General features: G+C 49.5%; 6 protein-coding genes across 6 annotated transcripts; 1 reads left to right on the forward strand and 5 right to left on the reverse strand.

Annotated features, from left to right (window-relative positions):
- ANOM_011153 (uncharacterized protein) lies at positions 1 to 107 on the reverse strand (the record flags this gene model as incomplete). Its single annotated transcript, XM_015556409.1, has 1 exon — positions 1 to 107. A coding segment is annotated over one exon (107 nt), but the record flags the coding sequence as incomplete, so codon positions are not given.
- Positions 108 to 700: 593 nt separating this feature from the next.
- ANOM_011154 (putative checkpoint protein kinase (SldA)) lies at positions 701 to 4,532 on the reverse strand (the record flags this gene model as incomplete). The annotated part of the gene is made up of 2 exons (XM_015556410.1): positions 701 to 2,952; positions 3,011 to 4,532. 2 exons carry the CDS (start codon positions 4,530 to 4,532, stop codon positions 701 to 703), a joined length of 3,774 nt encoding a protein of 1,257 aa, XP_015401636.1.
- A 773-nt stretch (positions 4,533 to 5,305) lies between these two features.
- ANOM_011155 (DNA-(apurinic or apyrimidinic site) lyase APN1) lies at positions 5,306 to 7,074 on the forward strand (the record flags this gene model as incomplete). The annotated part of the gene is made up of 2 exons (XM_015556411.1): positions 5,306 to 6,096; positions 6,159 to 7,074. 2 exons carry the CDS (start codon positions 5,306 to 5,308, stop codon positions 7,072 to 7,074), a joined length of 1,707 nt encoding a protein of 568 aa, XP_015401635.1.
- A 667-nt stretch (positions 7,075 to 7,741) lies between these two features.
- ANOM_011156 (putative nucleotide-sugar transporter) lies at positions 7,742 to 9,610 on the reverse strand (the record flags this gene model as incomplete). Its single annotated transcript, XM_015556412.1, has 2 exons — positions 7,742 to 9,103; positions 9,182 to 9,610. The coding sequence occupies 2 exons, from the start codon at positions 9,608 to 9,610 to the stop codon at positions 7,742 to 7,744; spliced, it is 1,791 nt and encodes a 596-aa protein (XP_015401633.1).
- Positions 9,611 to 13,380: 3,770 nt separating this feature from the next.
- Positions 13,381 to 14,379, reverse strand: ANOM_011157 (anticodon-binding domain-containing protein; the record flags this gene model as incomplete). Its single annotated transcript, XM_015556413.1, has 3 exons — positions 13,381 to 13,555; positions 13,620 to 14,112; positions 14,249 to 14,379. 3 exons carry the CDS (start codon positions 14,377 to 14,379, stop codon positions 13,403 to 13,405), a joined length of 777 nt encoding a protein of 258 aa, XP_015401632.1. The 3' UTR covers positions 13,381 to 13,402.
- Positions 14,380 to 15,049: 670 nt separating this feature from the next.
- Positions 15,050 to 17,459, reverse strand: ANOM_011158 (NADP(+)-dependent, decarboxylating phosphogluconate dehydrogenase). The gene is made up of 5 exons (XM_015556414.1): positions 17,298 to 17,459; positions 16,779 to 16,966; positions 16,267 to 16,718; positions 15,774 to 16,202; positions 15,050 to 15,710 (listed from the first exon to the last, which is right to left on the reverse strand). Exons 1-5 carry the CDS (start codon positions 17,312 to 17,314, stop codon positions 15,270 to 15,272), a joined length of 1,527 nt encoding a protein of 508 aa, XP_015401634.1. The 5' UTR covers positions 17,315 to 17,459; the 3' UTR covers positions 15,050 to 15,269.
- Between the last annotated feature and the right edge of the window lie 482 nt (positions 17,460 to 17,941).

Genomic DNA, 17,941 nt, shown 5'->3' on the forward strand with positions numbered 1-17,941 from the left:
TTCTTCTTCTTCTTCTTCTTCTTCTTCTTCTTCTTCTTCTTCTTCTTCTTCTTCTTCTTCTCTTTCCTTTGCTTCATTTTGATTTCCATTTCCATTTTCAATTTCATTTTGCTGTGGCTTTCATTCAACCTCTCTTGCATCTTGCATTCTTTAGATGAACTGAACCGAACCAGACGTTTTGATATGATGACATGAGGGATGAGCCGATGTCTTGAAGTACCTGAGCGTTTGATATTTGAAATGAGATCATTCTTTTACATCCTTCTTTTTTTGGGGGGGATTGTTGCTGTTCTTAGGTTATTGTAATTTGGTAGATGCTTTGTAGTATCTCTTGTACCTTGTACCGTACCTGGTATTGAAAGAGAAGTCCGGGAGTGACGGAGGTGGGTTAGGGTTTGGTAAAATCATGGGATTTAGTCTCACTATTAGTAGTCGTTCGGTAAGGCAAGAGTTTTACCAAGTAATCTTCGAATACCGACTATTAATCATATGTGTGCAAATCTGTAACTTAAATGTAATAACAAATATTAAAGAGGTTCTGGCCAGAAAGAAGTTAAGTACAGGACAAGAAAAAAGAACATCGACCAAAACGCCAACGCTGGAGTGAAAACAAGAGGGGGGTATAGAGAGAATCATGAAGCAATCGTGAGAAAAGTAGATACAAAGCGCGAGAGACAGGTCAAGTCAAGCTGAGGCAGAATCAAGATCTTTCGAGCTTCTTCTTTCTCTCGTTAAAGATAGCCTCGAGCTTTCGGAGCTGGAGACCCAGGCCTTTCTTTTCCGCGTTGGCCACTAGCCATGCTTCCATTTTCTCGCGGACGTATCTCAAGGAGTTGACAACGGGGAGGATAGGCGACGTGGGCGTGTTCTCATCGAACAGGGTTGCAGCGGGGTTGTTGTTTCCTTCTAGTTCCATCTGAACCCATCGCTCTGCACTAGGGTTCAGAAGGAGATCAAAGACATCGTTCCAGATTCCCCGCTCCCAGTACCGTTTTAAGGATTCGCGGATTCGATACGTTCTAGGCCCATTGGGAGATGCGCCTTCACTTTGACGGACAGGGGACGATTCGATGTACTTTCCAAAAAGCATAACGTGGACGGTGCCTGCAAGTCCGTAGAGATCAATTTGGTGAGTCCATGGGCGCATCTCCTGGATCTCGTTACACTCGTGCTTCTTGGCCTCCCAGTCGGCAACAAATTGAACGGACGGCTGGAAAGCTTGCATATCTATGCCACGACCAAAGTCGATAAGAGAAAGGCCTTTGTTGCGCCAGCCGTATGATCCGCGAGGAGAGTAATGCATTTCGCGTGGATCATAAGCGTTCTCATCGCCAAGATCGATGAGTGACGGGGGTTCTGCCTTCTCGTCGAGCCGCACAAGGCAATTGTCGGCTTTGATATCGCCATGCAGTATCCCACATGAGTGAAGTGCCTCCACAGTGCGGAATAACTCCACAGTAAAGAACATAGCAAGAACCTCATCTAAGCCTCCTTCGCCGTGGCCGCCACCTATGATTTGCTCATTTCGGACAAGGTTGACAAGATCCAGCAAAGTGCCTTGGCTGCGATAATCCTCCACAAGAATGCTTTCCCTTTTATACACATGCATCTCGTGTGCATCGATTATACTCTCCACCGCGCGCGACAAATCAGGTCGTTGGTTCAGGCGGTCATGCGCAGTCCGAATCATGTAAAATTCCCATGGGCTTGGGGGACCAACTTCCATCTTGATGGCCTCAAAGGCATAGCGAGGCTTACGCCGTGCTGATTTGTTGCTGTTGGTCAGCTGCGATCCTCCACTGTTACTATCCTCAGACTCATCGTCGGAATCGGCGGGCAAACTATCGATACTCTCCGCTAGGTACACTGGAGCAAATGCACCGACTCCAAGCTCCCGCCGGATGATATAGCTTCTCTCTGCACCGGGAAGCTCAAGGATGGGCAATTCGAACGACGCTTCGTCACCGCTTCGGGAACGCTTTGGCTGAGCCTTCATGAACTTCTGGATGTCAGAAGCATAATGGGCGTCCGTCTCCATATGGCCGTGATATCCTGCGTATGATGCTAGTGGTGGGTTCAGAGCTGAGAGAATCGTGTTCCGGATTGTTTTGTCAGTGGGATTGCATTGCGCATCGTGGATTATCGGTCCCTGTCTATGTTTACGGCCGAAAGGAGAGGCAGATTTGACACTAGACAGGGCTTTCTTTGCACTCGGACTCAGCGCAACATCTTCAGGCAAACCAATCGTAGTATCTCCTTGACGAGGTGTTCCATCAATCAGTGGGGTCGACAAAAGATCTGCCATCTGAGGCTTGGACGGAGTCTTCGCATTGTATAGGTGGTTTCTGGCTGCTGTCAGGGATGCGAGAGAATACTCAGTCTGTTCTACGATAGGTGTCATGAAGGGCAAACGATTCTGAGCAACTATCGCTGGGTCTCGGTATGGGCCGCAGGGTGGGTTGTAATCGTCAGGCATTTCTGGGATAAACCTTTGTCGGTTTTGGTTGTCTTCAAAGTCATCGCCGTCGAAGCTGTCCCTCTCATCTGTGCGGTGTTGCGACACTGACTCGACGCCCGGTGAGCGAAGACCGGCCAAATCGTCGGCAGCGGAGAACTGTGTCCATTCACCGTCCACGACACTTTCAGCTCTAGTGTTATCATCAAACCCATCCCCAACGGTTTCATCAAAGGGCTTGTGAAACGTATTTTCGTCATCGCCGAAATCGCTCGAAGCAGCCGATATGTGTCCCGTTACGGTGCTCTCCCCAGCGCTTGTGTAGTCATCGTCATCGAAGTCGCTACTTTCGGCTGCCTCTGTCTCTGCCTTGAGTGGTTGATTGAAGATACTGTAGATCTCGTCCGTGGCGGCACGAGTATGAATCGTCATTGTTGGCTCGGCTGTGCTCTTGCGACGAATCTTGCCTCCAGTCGGAGAGTCAAACTTCATCTTGACTGTGAAAGTGATCAGTATTACCACGAAAGGCAGGGGTTTTACGCAAAGCAGTCTTACCCGTCTGTGTCTCTTGTTTCACTTCACGAAGCTTCAATTTCCGTGCTTTACCAGCCTTTGCCTCGTGGAGGGCATCTGACTCCGGAATATGCTGTGCCGAAATATCTGCATCCTTCATGGTCAACTTTTCATCGAGCTCATCTGGTAGTGCCCTGGCTGGATCCACTCCAACTGAATTTTCATTTCCAGAAATCTGTCTCAGAGGCTCTTTTTGTGGTCGCCATTTCTTGTCCATCCAGCCGCGGCGCATGGCTCGCAGCTCCTCGAAGCTGACTTCAATATTTGGGTTTGTATAATCAGGATATACTGCATCAAGGTTGACGAAAACACGCTCTCGTCTTCCAGTACGCGGATTTACCGCTTCCCTTACACGATGCTCTGGAACATGCTTTGATTGCATTGACTCTTTCAAATGTGAATTCTGATTTGACTGCATACACATAATCGTAAACCAAACCGGGTTCATGCCACCAATTAGTCCTGTGATCGTAAATATACGGAAATCGAAAACAAAAGGTAGAAAATCGTTACTCACCTCGTCCCTGAAAATTGTCATCTTCTCTTTGGGAGCAGGCTTCTTTCCTGCCTTAAGAGTCTCTCCCGCCCATGGTTTCGCTTCCACCTTATTCTCCTTCCGACGGTCGCTCATCGACCCAATACTATCCCATCCCTTGGTCTGTCCAGAGACAGCAGGCTGGCTTGCCGAGTCGGTGTCAGAAAATATGGCCATCTTTGGCTTACCAGACTTGGTCTTTGGTGCAGCAGCAGCGGGGGCTGCTCGTTGTGCCTGAGGATCCGATGATGAGGCTGCTGCCGAAGCAAAAGGGTCCACCTTGGCAGCCAGTGCCGGTCGGACTGCGGGCAACGCAGGAGATGACGGTCCATTATCCTGTGTTCGTTGTTCATAGCGTTGTTGGAATTCACGATACTTGCGAACCAGTCGCTCAACAGGGCGGGCCTCGCGGTCGACACCGAGTCTATATACTTCATCCGCCTGTGTCCATCGTCCTGCGCCTTCGAGCCAGGCGGCGAATTCCTCATAGAATAGCGCGAGTCCCTCTCCGATCTGATGCCGTGCCAGGAATGCAAATGTTTCTCTTGGTGAGTCGGAGAAAAGTCGGATATAATGGACCCATAACCGAAGGTAGCGGGGATCGTTCTTATAGTGGGGAGAGGTGAGGAAGGATTTTACGGCCCGCTCCAGTAATGGGAGAAGACCTGATTCAGGGGTAGCTTGTGAGGAAGGGTATGCGTCCAGCGTCCATTTCACATAGCGGTCGTAAATATCAAGCGGGTCGTCTGATTCTCCTATTGCCTGCAATTCGGCTTCGTAGTCTTGTCTGATGGCATCGTTGACAGTCCTCGTGTCGTTCGGGGATGGAGAGTAAAGTTTGTCTTCGGGGCCTCTTGGTGAAAAGATCCGAGCTAGCTCCCTTGCTGAGCGGCCGCCGGGCAGGGACTGGATGTTCTCTTTCTGGTTTTCGATGATATCGAAGTCGACGATTTCCTCTTGGGCCGCCATGGCGGCAGGATATACTGATTATATTGCGTCCAAGCGCAAATTATCGAGTATATAACCTAGCAGTTAACTGTTCAAGTCTATCAATCGCTAGATAAAGGTCGCAGTCGAAGATTTGTCGAAGGGTCGTGGATGGTGATTGTCGTCAGGGATTTGCGGAGGGATCGAAAAGAAGTGGAGGTTCTTTTTCTTTAGTTTATCGATAAACAGCCTTCGTCCTGTTGTCCCGGTAACATATCACGTGGGAGTTATACCATATGGGGCAATATTGGCTCCAGGAACTTTTGGATAAGACGGTCTCGATCTTATGGATGCCTTGGGCATTTGGGGGTATTTAGATTAAAGCTTCATAGTCTAAATCTCATTCATAAACTACTGCATCAAACAACTACTTAAGACCTGTGGTGCGCCCTTGGTACGTGGCTCTGATTGTAACTATTGCCAAATTCACAGGCCCCTGACTCTCAATGAGTTTTTGTATAATCTTGAAAATCAACATTATAAATTGTAGGCATTGAACATCGCTGATGTCCAAGCAATAATGTTTCCTTAACATTATCGTAATGTAGCGACCCATTACAGGAGGGCCTGTATGTATCAGTGCGGCTTGCGGCGGTCGCCCGTCACGCTACGCGCAAACGCGTCATTAAAACCGGCAGAATAATCTCTTGTTCATTGACACCTCTATCAGCAAGGTCGCGATATTCCATCAGCTTTTTGACACAAAGGGAGCCAGAGGCTACTTGGATAACAGCGCATACCTAAACAACGCTGCTATGCCTCCCCGTGGATCCCGTAAAGCGGCGACCAGGGCTGTCTCTCAATCGCCACCACGCTCTCCTCAAAGCCCTGGAGCTAATAAACGAAAGATTGAAGACAACATCGAGCCAAAATCCCCATTAAGGAGATCTAAACGTGTCAAATCAACAGAGGCTTTACAAAACTCGCCTTCACCGGCTAAAGAAAAGGTTGCTCCCAGAGGACGAAAGTCGCAGGGTGGACAGTCTCAGAAGGGTGCGCCAAAAAGCAACGAGGACGGTGTACTTCTCTCCGTGAAAGAAGAGGTCGAGGAGGAAGTAAAGGTCACTGTCAAGGCAGACCTTGATCAACGAGGTGCGACAAAGCATGAAGAAGCAGATGATAAGACGGCAGTGACAGGAACAGTTTCAAAGAAAAGAAAGACGAAGAAGGAAAAGGAATCAGAGATGGCACCCCTGAGGGCCAGGACACAGGGGCTGCGCATGTGCGTAGGGGCCCATGTCAGTGCAGCAAAAGGTGTCTTCAATGCCATCAACAACAGTATGCATATTGGCGGCAACGCATTTGCCTTGTTCCTGAAGTCGCAAAGGAAATGGGACAACCCGCCCCTGCAAGATGATCACAGAGATACTTTCCGCCGTCTATGCATAGAGAACAAATATGACGCTGCAAAGCATATCCTTCCTCACGGCTCATATCTCGTCAACCTGGCCCAAGAAGATAAAGCCAAGGCGAAGCAAGCCTACGATTCTTTCCTGGATGACCTTCGTCGCTGTGAAGCACTCGGCATCAACCTATACAACTTTCAGTAAGTACACGCCACCCCACCGAAACACGCCCCCACCACGCCGGAGCTAACTGAGCAAACAGCCCAGGAAGTGCTAACCAGAGCAATTTCTCTGATGCCTTATCACGACTCGCCAAAGCACTTACAAATGCCCTTGCCGCTACGTCAACAGTCACGCCCGTTCTTGAGACGATGTGCGGCCATGGAACCACAATTGGCGGCAAACTGACTGAATTCCGCGATCTCCTCGCCATGATTCCACAAGAGTACCATGCCCGCATCGGAATCTGCATTGATACCTGCCACAGCTTCGCGGCAGGATATGACCTCGCTTCGCCAGAAGGATTCAAAGCCTTTATGAAAGAATTCGAAGACGTGATTGGTCTGCAGCATCTCCGTGCTCTTCACCTAAACGACTCCAAAGCACCACGGGGTAGCAAACGTGATCTCCATGCAAATATTGGGACAGGATTCCTGGGCCTTAGAGCTTTTCACAATGTTATGAACGAACCCCGCTTCGAGGGACTGCCGATGGTCCTTGAGACGCCTATCGATCGACCAGTGTCCGCGATATCTAAGGGTTCCGCACAAAAAGGTGGCGAAGAAGACAGTGACAGCGCGGCCGACACCCCGAAAAACAAGAAGAAGAAACAGCCGAAAAGGCCGGCTAGCGCGAAGGAGCCTACTGTCGCTGATCTCTCCGTCTGGGCCCGAGAGATTGAACTCCTTGAATCGCTGATCGGGATGGACCCTGAAGGTCCAGAATTTCGTGCCCTTGAAGCTCAATTAGCTGAAGAAGGACGCGAAATGCGAGAGAAACAGCAGGAACAATACGAACGGAAACTAGAGGCCGAAGAGAAAAAGAAAACCAAGAGTCCGGGAAAGAAAGGCCAGAAAACCTTGATGGACATGATGAACGGAGCAGGGAAGAAGGGCAAAGCAAACAAGGTTTCGAATGATGACAGTGAAGATGAGGGATGTCAAAGTCACACCGAGTAGCGGCGGGCTACTGTATGATCTGATCATCAAAATCTGAATCAAAAATAGTGTTCATTACTTTTCTACAATGTATTTATACTCAACTTAATTACGCTCAGTTGCAATGGCGCGTGATATTTGGTAGCTTCATGCGCTACTGAATCAGATTAATGCAAAATGCTAACTACAGAGCAGCAGGCCACAGAATCCATTAATGAAGTGTGATATCCAGGATAATTTAGTTCCTGGATTGCAATTGAATTGGGTATTGTATGTAGAACTCGATGCCACAAAATGGGGCCCAAACGCTGGTAGACGTAGATACACCTCCTATTTCAATGGAAGATATAGTAAACATGGTATCACACAAATCGCTGTCTATATGAGTGACTCTGCCAATATATGCGAGACTCCTTGAGCACTTCAAGGCACTTCTCCTTAGAAGTGTTCAGTTGATATAAAAGATACGAGTGCACTATGCCTCGATATCGTACTTGGGAATTCGAAATCCAAGTGATGTTATGGGTTCCTCGACCTGTTCAGGCTGATTTGATCGAAGCGAGGCCGAAAACAACCAGGTTATTCCAGGACACGGAGGAGGGAAAGCGCAAGCACGGGACGAGCCATACCAGTGGCGTCCAGCACAATGGAACACTTAAAAACGGCTAGAACGAGGTACCAACCCAGCCTAACGCCTTTCTCTAGAAGACGATCTTTCAGGCGACGATTGGGGCTGGCTTCCCGCACCAAGGCTTCGTCCCGCTTTCTGCAGCTCAGATTCGGCGGAGACCACGACCGGTGGCGCTGATTTCAAAGGAGATGGGGCAGACACTCGTGGCGAGAAGGCTTTATCATGGTCACTTAAGTTAGCCGTAGAAATGGTAAGCCCATGCGTGCTGCTGCTGGCACCGCTGGCTCGCACCCGGAATGACCGCCGACCAAGAATCGAATCATCAGGCGTGATATTGACATTGTGATCGTCCCGTGTATCCGACGAAGCGCGTAGCATAGTTGTTTCCGGATTTGCAACGGGGTGATATCCTCCACGACCTCGAGAGGGGTCTGAGTCTTCCGTCTCCGAGTCCGAATCTGGCTCGGGCTCCCACGTGGCCTTCCGAGCTTCAGCACGCATCTTGGCGATCTTCATATAATTGTAGGTACCAATGCTGCTGATGGTAATCACCAGACCCACAATATTTATGAGAGTGAGCTGGTCATGGAATATCACACCCGCCGCGCTTATCGTAACCACTTCTTTGAAGATACCACAGATGCTCAATGTGACGACCGATGAACGCTTGAGAAGTGCAAATTCGGATGAAATCATACAAAATGCCAAGATACCCGGAAAGATGAGGAGAAAGGTCGCAAACATGCCACCATGAACGTCGCTGAGGGCGACGAAGCCCGTAACAATCTGAGATGGGCCTTCCACGGCCAGCGCGATAGTGATTAAGGAGACAAACATGACGGGGGTAAGGAAAAAGAGGGTAGAGAATGGGTTCGCCGTAGCTGGATGCCGCAGCAAGAGTATTTGTGTCAAGCCCCATCGGAAGCCCGAGAAGAAAGCGGATGCAATGACTAGCAGGAAGCCCACAATGTTGAAAGCAGTCTCGCCTGCGACCATCATGACGACACCGATGGTCATTGTCGCAATGATGACGATCAATTTGGCCGACGGGGTTTCTAAGCGGAAGAGGAAAGCAAATAGTAGGACGAAGGCGAGAGCCGATGATTTACACATAGTAAGGAACGTGAGGGAGATGAATTTCAGCGACATGTTACCCAGCCCAATATCAAGGGAAGTTGCTGCACCACAAGGCACGAGACGTGTGAAATAGAATACTTTCGATACGACACTATTTTCAGACCCGTCTTGCTGCCTCATAGGTGATCCGGAAGGTGACGATGAAGGCGCCCGCGGGCGCAGCGAAGGAATCATCCATAGGATGAAGGATGATAGTGAAAACTGGACGAGCATGTGTAAACTGGTGGTAAATAGCGGGAAGGGAAAGACGACCTCGTCCTCGGAAAACATCCATTTATTGTACTACAGCACAGATTGCCACGGTCAGTTGTCACGTCCCTTGAATGTTATCTTGCGTTCCAGGGATACCAGGGTACTCACGATTGATATCGCCAACGAAAAGAAATACCACATCAGAATCAGCCCGCCATTGACCATGAGCCTCCTCATCACGTTTCGATCCGCCAGTCCAACCGAGAATACATCACTCTGGGAACCCTTGACGCCGGCGATCCGAGCATCCAACTGTTTCCGTTGCCTTCTTCGCCGCCGTCGCTGGCGCTTCTGCTTTGCGGTAAGGCCTGTTTCTTCATCATCTTGGAGGTCGTCCTCGGAGCTCTCAGCGATCGACGACAGGTCGGACACGTCTGCGTCCTCGGCAGCTTTTTGTTCGTCTCGTTTATAGTTGATAGGGTCGCCATTGGTGCGCGGATTGTCGTCCCTCTGCTCGGTCGGGCCTACTTGTGAAGGGCCCCCGGTAAGCACTGAGCTCCGTCGGCGATGGTGGTTTCCCGAGGGAGATAGACCCATCCTGGAATGCTAGCTTGTTGGACGAGGGGAGGGTCTTCAGGAGAGGGGGGGGGGAAGAGTTCAAGGAAGGTCGTTAGAAGGGGGAGAAAAAAAGAAAGTTTTTGCTAGAATGTAAATGACTCCATCGGTGGTGGATCAGCGTGAAATATACACTCGTGGTCCAACGTTCAATTGTCGCAGCAACTGAGGATGGACACGGAAGGAGGGCACACGAAGTCCCAAGGAACGAGGAGAATCGGTGAGGAAATCAACAGGGCTGGCCCGGATAGGTGTCAAAGGAGATGAAACTGAGAGAAAAGGGAAATGAAAGGAGGGATGGACAGGAAAGGAAAGGAAATCAAGACAAAAGGAGCAAGAAAGGTCCGAGAAGCAGTATGCAAGGGCGACCGATAGGAAGAAGCATAAGATGGGTAGCAGCAGCAGCAATAGTCGTAGCAGTTGGAGTAGTAGCAGCAGTAACAGCCCAGCAGCGCAATAGCCTTTCAGACTCGGGAAAAAAGAAAATGTATGTGTATGTATTGTAAGGAGCGTCAAATTTCATGGCAATTTCGGGGTTTGGGACAACAAAAGGGAAAGGAGTTGCAGTGGTTTGGACGTTTTGCAGGTCAGCAGTCGGTTTAGTTTTAGTTTTTGGAGGAGAGCATCCAGTGACACTAGACCCGAACTAGCCCTGGGCTCCTGAATTTTTAATGAAAATTATCCTGTCGGCATTGTTGGTATGAAATGCTATGACTATGATGACTTCTTGACTTATCGCGCGGAATCCACTTTCTTTCCCTCCCGGTCTTAATCTTACAAGGACTCTCCACCGCCGCCACCGATTGATGCGAATACGAACGAGAGCGTCCGTCTTGAATTTGAGTCTGCACTAGCACTTTAGCAACTCAAGTAGTAATCTACACCACAACCGGGGGTCATATTTTAGGGTACCAGGTACAAATCAAAGAAAATAGTATAAAATCAAAGAGGGGAGGGGGTCAACAAACTACTGGTAGACTATACAACAAACTTCCTACTAGACTGATTTTGATAGTGATCACACATCCTTCAGGGTCTGCTTTGGCATCGTGCCTCTTGGACCTCTCATCTCCCGGGAAATCTCGCCTGTGGGAGCGGGGGTTGCAGATATTTGGGTCGCTAATTTAATTTGGTTTTTTTTTGGTCCCTTTCCGGACGATCCGGGGTCGTCCATTTATTGTCAGCCGGTGCCTTGGGAGCGATGGTCCTCAGACTTGTTGATCCCACCATTGGTTGGGTCGGCGATTCAGAGTTCAACAGTAGGTCGAACTATTGGAGCGGGTGAATGAGATACACCATATTTGGTGTTGTTGCAAGTGACCTTCCCAATCCTCCAACGCACGATTAGGCATCAGTTTTTGGCCTGAACTCCATCTCGTTGCACACCGACTTCTTGGCGGCGAAGGAACCGGCTCAGGTTTCTTAGTCGATTTGATCCCGTCCCGATTGGCAGTGGCTGTGATTCGTCGCTGGGACAAACCCACTGGGTTCCAGACAATGACATATGATCGGTACGATCTCCCATGCTTTGGACATATCTGACCCAAGAGTAGATGGCTGATGATGTTGTGATTCCATCACCATCTCGACAAGTACCGCCGCCAGCAAGGATAACTAACCATCATCATGTCATTGTACATGCATCCCACCCGCTGGTGTCATTCATAGTTTGCCATCGTCGCCCTTGCATTCGCCGAGAGGAAGTATGATGTATTCTATCGCAACGCTGGTCATCAATTGACCTTCATCTTCAATCTCTGTGTGGTTTCATTTCCTGGTCGAAACCATCCGTGGTAGAACATGCATAGCTGTGTTCCCTGTGAGCAAGGAATGTACCTTGGATGAGATGTGCTAACCAGTCTTTGACTTCAATGCTGTTCCCCGGTTCGCTTGCCCAAAAGACAAAGAAACCCGCACATCTCCAGATGGCAAGCTTAAGCTGGGCAAGCAGCAGTGCTTACCTCATTCAACCTGTCAAATGACGACAATGGTTTTGTTGAGCTTCAGGCCGTCTCCAGGAGAACCTCTCGGCAGCCGATATGCAGAAAAAAAATAAAATAAAAATAAATTAAAACAAAATAAATTGGATTCAAAATGGATCGCGAGGTTAATAAACCTGTGGTCAGTCGCTTCAACTTAACTGCAGCATCCTGTCAAGATCAGGCAGGGTATGGGCAATAGCCTTCCCATCCGCTTTCTTCTCGGCTGTAATCCTGGCAACTATAGCTAGGCTCGGCGGCAAAGTAACTGCATATTATCTGCAAGCAACTCATGTTGAGGGAGAAACTAGGAATTATCAATGAGCCGGGGCAGACCAAAATATCAATGCGGAAGAGCCACATCGGTGCCTCCCCGGGCTTTTTTTATAAGACATACCCCTTCAAGAAAGTCTCCAGTACATCTCAGAAGGTTAAGTACAATATGTGTCACGCCGGGGAATTAATGAACTGAACGCACATGTCAAATCTACAAAACCAACACTGCACTACCATTTACTCTTCGGAAGAGTATTGGTAGCAGTCAACACAGGAACTGCGAACATTCAATCCGGTAGTGTAAACCCTTGACACCTACTAAACTCTCCATAAAGCCCAGTCCTTGAAAACTATCAAGGAAATCCCTGCACAAAGGACGAACCAATATCCCAAGCCCCAGGTACTATCATACCGAGCCCAGAAGCAAACGACACGTTGATACCTTGACCAATGGCTATACCTAATTCCCGGGTCCATACCCTAATACACAAACAAAAAGCCAACATTTAACAATCACTACAAACCACCTGCACAACAACCATCAACCCAGAGCTAAGAGCTAGCTAACCGAGGAGTAAAAAACCACGCGAACCACCCATAACCTTCCCTCCTCAAAAAAGTAAACCCAGAATAGCACCCTACCTGGATTAGGTCCCCCCCCCAATTCCTGTCCTACCCACGGTAGTAGGTCCATCCGGCCAGAAACCCATCCACTTAATGCTGAGCATGGTTTTCCATGGACAGACAAACGGGTAACACGCCGTCGGCACTCAGGCTCCATGCATGCATTAGCGCGGGTTTAGTGTCTTCGTAGGGTGAGTGGGAAGGAACAGCTGCAGGGGTGCGAAGATCATGGTGATCGTGGGGCGACTATGTATCAGTTTAATGGAGTCGGGATATTGTAGTACTTCTATGTTGGCATTCTTTGGAGAGGTTTGGGTGATTGTTTACTGGGGGATATGCTTTTTATGCTTTTTATGCTTTTAAATGCCTTTTTTTTCTCTATGTTTTCCTGTGGGGAGATGTAGTTGGATTGACCGATGCCTTTCGTAGTCCTTGGTTGAGGAAAATAATAAATAAATAAATAAAGACAAAGTCGGTCATCTCATTCATGAAGAGCTGTTTCTAAGAGTAAATCTAATGGATAAGCCAAGCCATATGTTAAGGCTCCAATCCAACATCATCTCATCGCATCCGATGCAAGACAGTCCCCGGCTACAGATATACAGGACACATACACGAGGCAGCCTTGTATCCCAGCACCGGCAACCCCCCGCATATTCTCTCAGTTAGATAGTAAAATATTCCCTGCTTCGTTTATATCACGTGTACCTTCCTCGCGGTTCCTTCAAATAGTAGCTGCACAGCCTTTAGTATGCTTCACATGGAGGGGTGTGTATGCATTCCCTCTGCCGCGATAGTCCCCTTTCCCGGTGTGGCGCTCGTGGGTAGTTTCATCCCTCGCGACTTATATGGAAAGGAGTCCTTTCATTTTGGCAGTTAATCGGAAGCGTTATATTCAACCACCCTTCCTTGGTCCAGCAGCTCCGGGCCCTGGAGACGGGTTCGGGTTGGTAGATGCCTTTGCGGAAACCGACCGCGAGAAAGCATTGGCTGTACCAATTGTCGCACTGGCGTTACGCAGCTCGATTTTCTTACGTTCCATTTCAAGCTATTTGTAATTAGCGCTTTATTCGTAAGACATTCAGTGAAAGGAGGAAAAGAGTGTCACATACCACTTTGCGCACTCTGGCTAGGGCAGCTGTGTCACCCGCCACTAATGGCTGACAGTCGTCTACACGGTACGGCGCAGCGATTGACACTGCGTCGGCCACAATGATGCTTGTCCCATCCCATCTGGTGGGCATAGTGCGGCTAAATGCATCAAACAGATCCTGGGCTTCGCGGGTAACTCCCTTGCCACGCTTGGCCTCACCCTCTTGCAGTTTACCGACTGCATTAGCCTCTCGGGTCTTCAGAGCCCGAATGTCGAGCGCATGCACAGGAGGCACTGCATCAGCGAAAGAAGGCGCTTCCACACTGTTGGATGATGGAGTGAGGGAGAGAAGTTGGAAGGACTGTATACGCGAGATTGGGATGATATGATAATCGCCTGCGGTCTGCTTGGTGTCGGCGGCAGTGTTGATAGCAACAAGGTTCGTGATCGGGCATGCCGTAAACAGAGTTCCCTCAATTGTCGTAGAGACCGGGGCGGTAGTGATGCGAACGCTGTTGGGATAATAATAGAGTTAGCACCAACAAACTATAGAGTTCTGTCATGTACGAGGGGTTTCTGTTCAGAGGGTATCATGTCCTTTAAAAGGCCACCACAGCAGACAGAAGTTTAAAAGAAGTAGCTGCTTACCGTGCACCAATTGCACCGCTCAAGGCGACCTCCAAAGGAACCATAGCTCCGGCCATTCCCTGACTCGTGGCACCAGAAGCTCCTTGCGACGACGCTCTAACTCCAGAACCGTGACGCTTTTTCTCTGCCATAAGCCACCCTCGTAGACTAAGCAATTTTCAAGCTTTGTCACTTGGGATGAAACGGAGAGCCGGATTCCGATTATGGGACAGTGCAGCTGAACTGCCTCTCAGGAGACAGCAAAAGATCGCCTTGCACAATCAACCCAGCAGGGACAATACGCTACACCAGGCAATTTCTGCAGTGGTAGAAGCGCCAATTTCCCGGCCGCGGGGTTATAAGTTACTGTCGATTTGCAGTAACAACAGGAGCTGGTGCCCCAATTAAGCAAGGTGGGACGTAGCCGGAAGCTGGGGACCTGATAAAAAGAGCGACGGAAACAACACGGAAAGAGAAAAGAAGCTCGTCGACAAGGATATGGCCAAGCAGACGAGGATGCTTTTCTCAGACTACTGGCGCGTAGTCAAAGAGAGGTGTGGTAGTGCTCCGTCAAAGGATGCCAGCTAACCCACTAACGATCAGTTGGGTGAGGTCGACGTTCAGGTGCACGACCAATCAATCCCCATTCGGCTTAGTTCGGGCGGAGACAATAATACCGTGACGACGGATACCCTCATCAGTCCTGACTCCTGAGACTCTCGGAACATAACTGACCAGCTACAAGCCATGTCTTGATTTCTACAAGTCAATATACTTTTATTTTTCTTCATCTAACATGGTCTGATATTACGCTATCCATCATGAACAACATCAAAACATATTCATTCAGTACGTATCCATCACTAAATAGCAGACTAAACGATTTAAATACAGGGTGATGAACCGATTTCTTTTTAATTTATCATAATCATTCTATGTGCTGCGAGTGCCCGACTAGCCCTCACAATTTTGCCTTATCCCATTACCACCTCGGTCCAGGGTAAAGTTTCACGTCCAGCGCAGTGTCGTATCCTCGTTTAATTTAAGCAATGTAGGTAGAGGCGGACACGTTACCACCACGTCCAGTCCAGTTAACGTGGATGTCCTTGCCCTCAGGGTACTTCTCGTTGGCTTGCTCGGGCTTGACGCGGAAGGTGTGGGCACCAAAATAGTCACGCTGAGCCTGCAGCAGGTTGGCGGGGAGGTCCCGAGTACGGTATCCGTCGTAGAAGCTGAGAGCAGTGCTGAAAGCGGGAGTAGGGATACCCCAGAGAGCACCCTTGCTGACAACGTTTCTCCAGCCGCTCTGGGCCTTAGTGATGGCAGCCTTGAAGAAGTCATCGAAGAGGAGGTTCTCAAGGTCGGGGTTCTGGCGGTATGCGCTGGTAATGTCCTTCAGGAAGACAGAGCGGATGATGCAGCCACCACGCCACATAAGGGCGATGGAAGGCTTGTTAAGCTTCCAGCCGTACTCCTTGGCAGCCTGGATTTCTAATAAGTAACTGCGAAAACTAATGTGACGTGGACCAGGTTAAAGTGGACTTACCTCCTGCATGAGCATGAAACCCTGGGCATAGGAGATGATCTTAGAAGCGTAGAGGGCCTGCTCCAGATCATCGATGAAAGCCTGCTTGTCACCGGTGAACTCAGGGGTGGGGCCTGGGAGGAGGCTGCTAGCGCGGACACGCTCGTCCTTGAGGGCACTGAGGCAACGAGAGAAGACGGCCTCACCGATCAGGGTGACAGGCATACCAAGGTCAAGAGCGTTGATGGCGGTCCACTTGCCGGTTCCCTTCTGGCCGGCCTTGTCAAGGATCTTCTCAACGAGGGGAGTGCCATCGTCATCGTTGAAGCGAAGAACATCGCGGGTGATTTCGATCAGGAAGGAGTCCAAGACACCCTTGTTCCACTTGTCGAAGACTTCGGCGATTTCGTTGACGGGCATGCCAACACCACGCTTGAGAATATCATAGGCCTAAACACAGTGTACGTTAGATACTGTGTGTTATCAGAGTAGTTCATGCTAAAGAATGACGTACCTCACAGATCAGCTGCATGTCACCATACTCGATACCATTGTGGACCATCTTGACGTAGTGGCCGGCACCCTCGTCACCGACCCAGTCGCAGCAAGCCTCGCCGTCGCTCTTGGCGGCAATGCTCTGGAAGATATCCTTAATGTAAGGCCAGGCCTCCTCGTTACCACCGGGCATGAGGGAGGGGCCGTAACGGGCACCTTCCTCACCACCAGAGACACCGCTGCCGACGAAGCGGATACCCTTCTCGGCAAGGTACGTGGTACGGCGGTTGCTGTCGGGGAAGTGGGAGTTACCACCATCAATGATGATATCGCCCTCCTCAAGGTGGGGCAGGAGAGACTCAATGAACTGGTCGACGGGCTTTCCAGCCATAACCAGGAGCATGATACGACGGGGACGCTTCAGCTTAGCGCAGAACTCCTCAATGGAGTGAGCACCGACAATCGACTTTCCTGATGAGTGGTCAGCTTGGCTAATCCTTCCACAACTGATCAGTCAGTTTGGGATCTCACCCTTGGCCTCGTTTTCAAGGAAGCGGTCAACCTTGGAGGTTGTGCGGTTGTAAGCGCAGACAGTGAAACCGTGATCGGCGACGTTCATGATCAGGTTCTGGCCCATGACGGCCAAACCGATCAGACCGAAGTCAGCACTAGGAAGAGGGCGCGCCGGTGCGCCGACATTGATGCCGGCCAAGCGGGCGCTGAAGTCAGTGGGTAAATTCTTCTGTCAATAAATGGGCGAAAACAGAGCAGATATGGGGGCAATCATAGAACAGGTAAAACAGAAGGGAGGTGTATGAGGCTGGTTGCATTCCCATATCAAGCTATGACATTGGGAGGTAATCAGAGAACTTGATCCAATCGATTGTCGCAGAGCTACCAATCGTTTAGGACTGTGGTCCATAACTCTCAAGTTTCCACGCCAAAAGCATGAGAATCGTTGTCAAGAGGGCGACGCCCACCATTAACGAGGACGATATCGGAAATGTAGCACGGAGGGGCGGCCATTATGACCTCAAGGGTACTACTCACACTGCCTTCTCAGCCATTATGAGAGTGGGGAGGACTTTTCCTGAGGGGGTATTAAGGAAGTAGTATGTATAGCAGTATCAATATGACTGCCCCAAAGAAGGTAGATGGAAGGATGAAGATATAGGTAAGAGAAAGAGGAAAGGAAGAAAGGAGAGAGAAGAGACGGAAGAAAAGGGAGAAGCAGTTCGAAGATGTCAGACCCGAAAAGGCTTACGGAGCAACTCTTCCGTCATTCGGTGGGACAGAAGAGGGCGAAAGGCGGGGCAGTAAAGGACCATGAGGAGCAGAGTCGTCCGGTCCGGTGAAATAGTTGGTACTTAGTATACATGGGAATCCCACGGAATGCGAACAATTGATTTAAGCAAATATATTAGCTTTGGAACGAGCATTTTAAATTGTCTACAATACCTATTCTATGTCAATTGTTTTACCTCCAGATATTACCTTCAAAGCAAAATAATCTACAGCTAGTGACACATACATGACTTTTATTTTTTTTTAAAGTACAGTAGCTTGCTTCGGAGATGACGGAGCATTGCAGCTGTACCGATGGCGGGGCACATGGAGGGGCAGAAGCGTTGCTGCAGTGAAGGAAAAGCAACAGAAACCGCCGCAGCGAAAGTCCAGAGTCACCCCCCAAAAAA

The sequence above is a fragment of the Aspergillus nomiae genome (genome assembly GCF_001204775.2).
Source record: "Aspergillus nomiae NRRL 13137 chromosome Unknown contig00554, whole genome shotgun sequence".
Classification (NCBI taxonomy): domain Eukaryota; kingdom Fungi; phylum Ascomycota; class Eurotiomycetes; order Eurotiales; family Aspergillaceae; genus Aspergillus; species Aspergillus nomiae.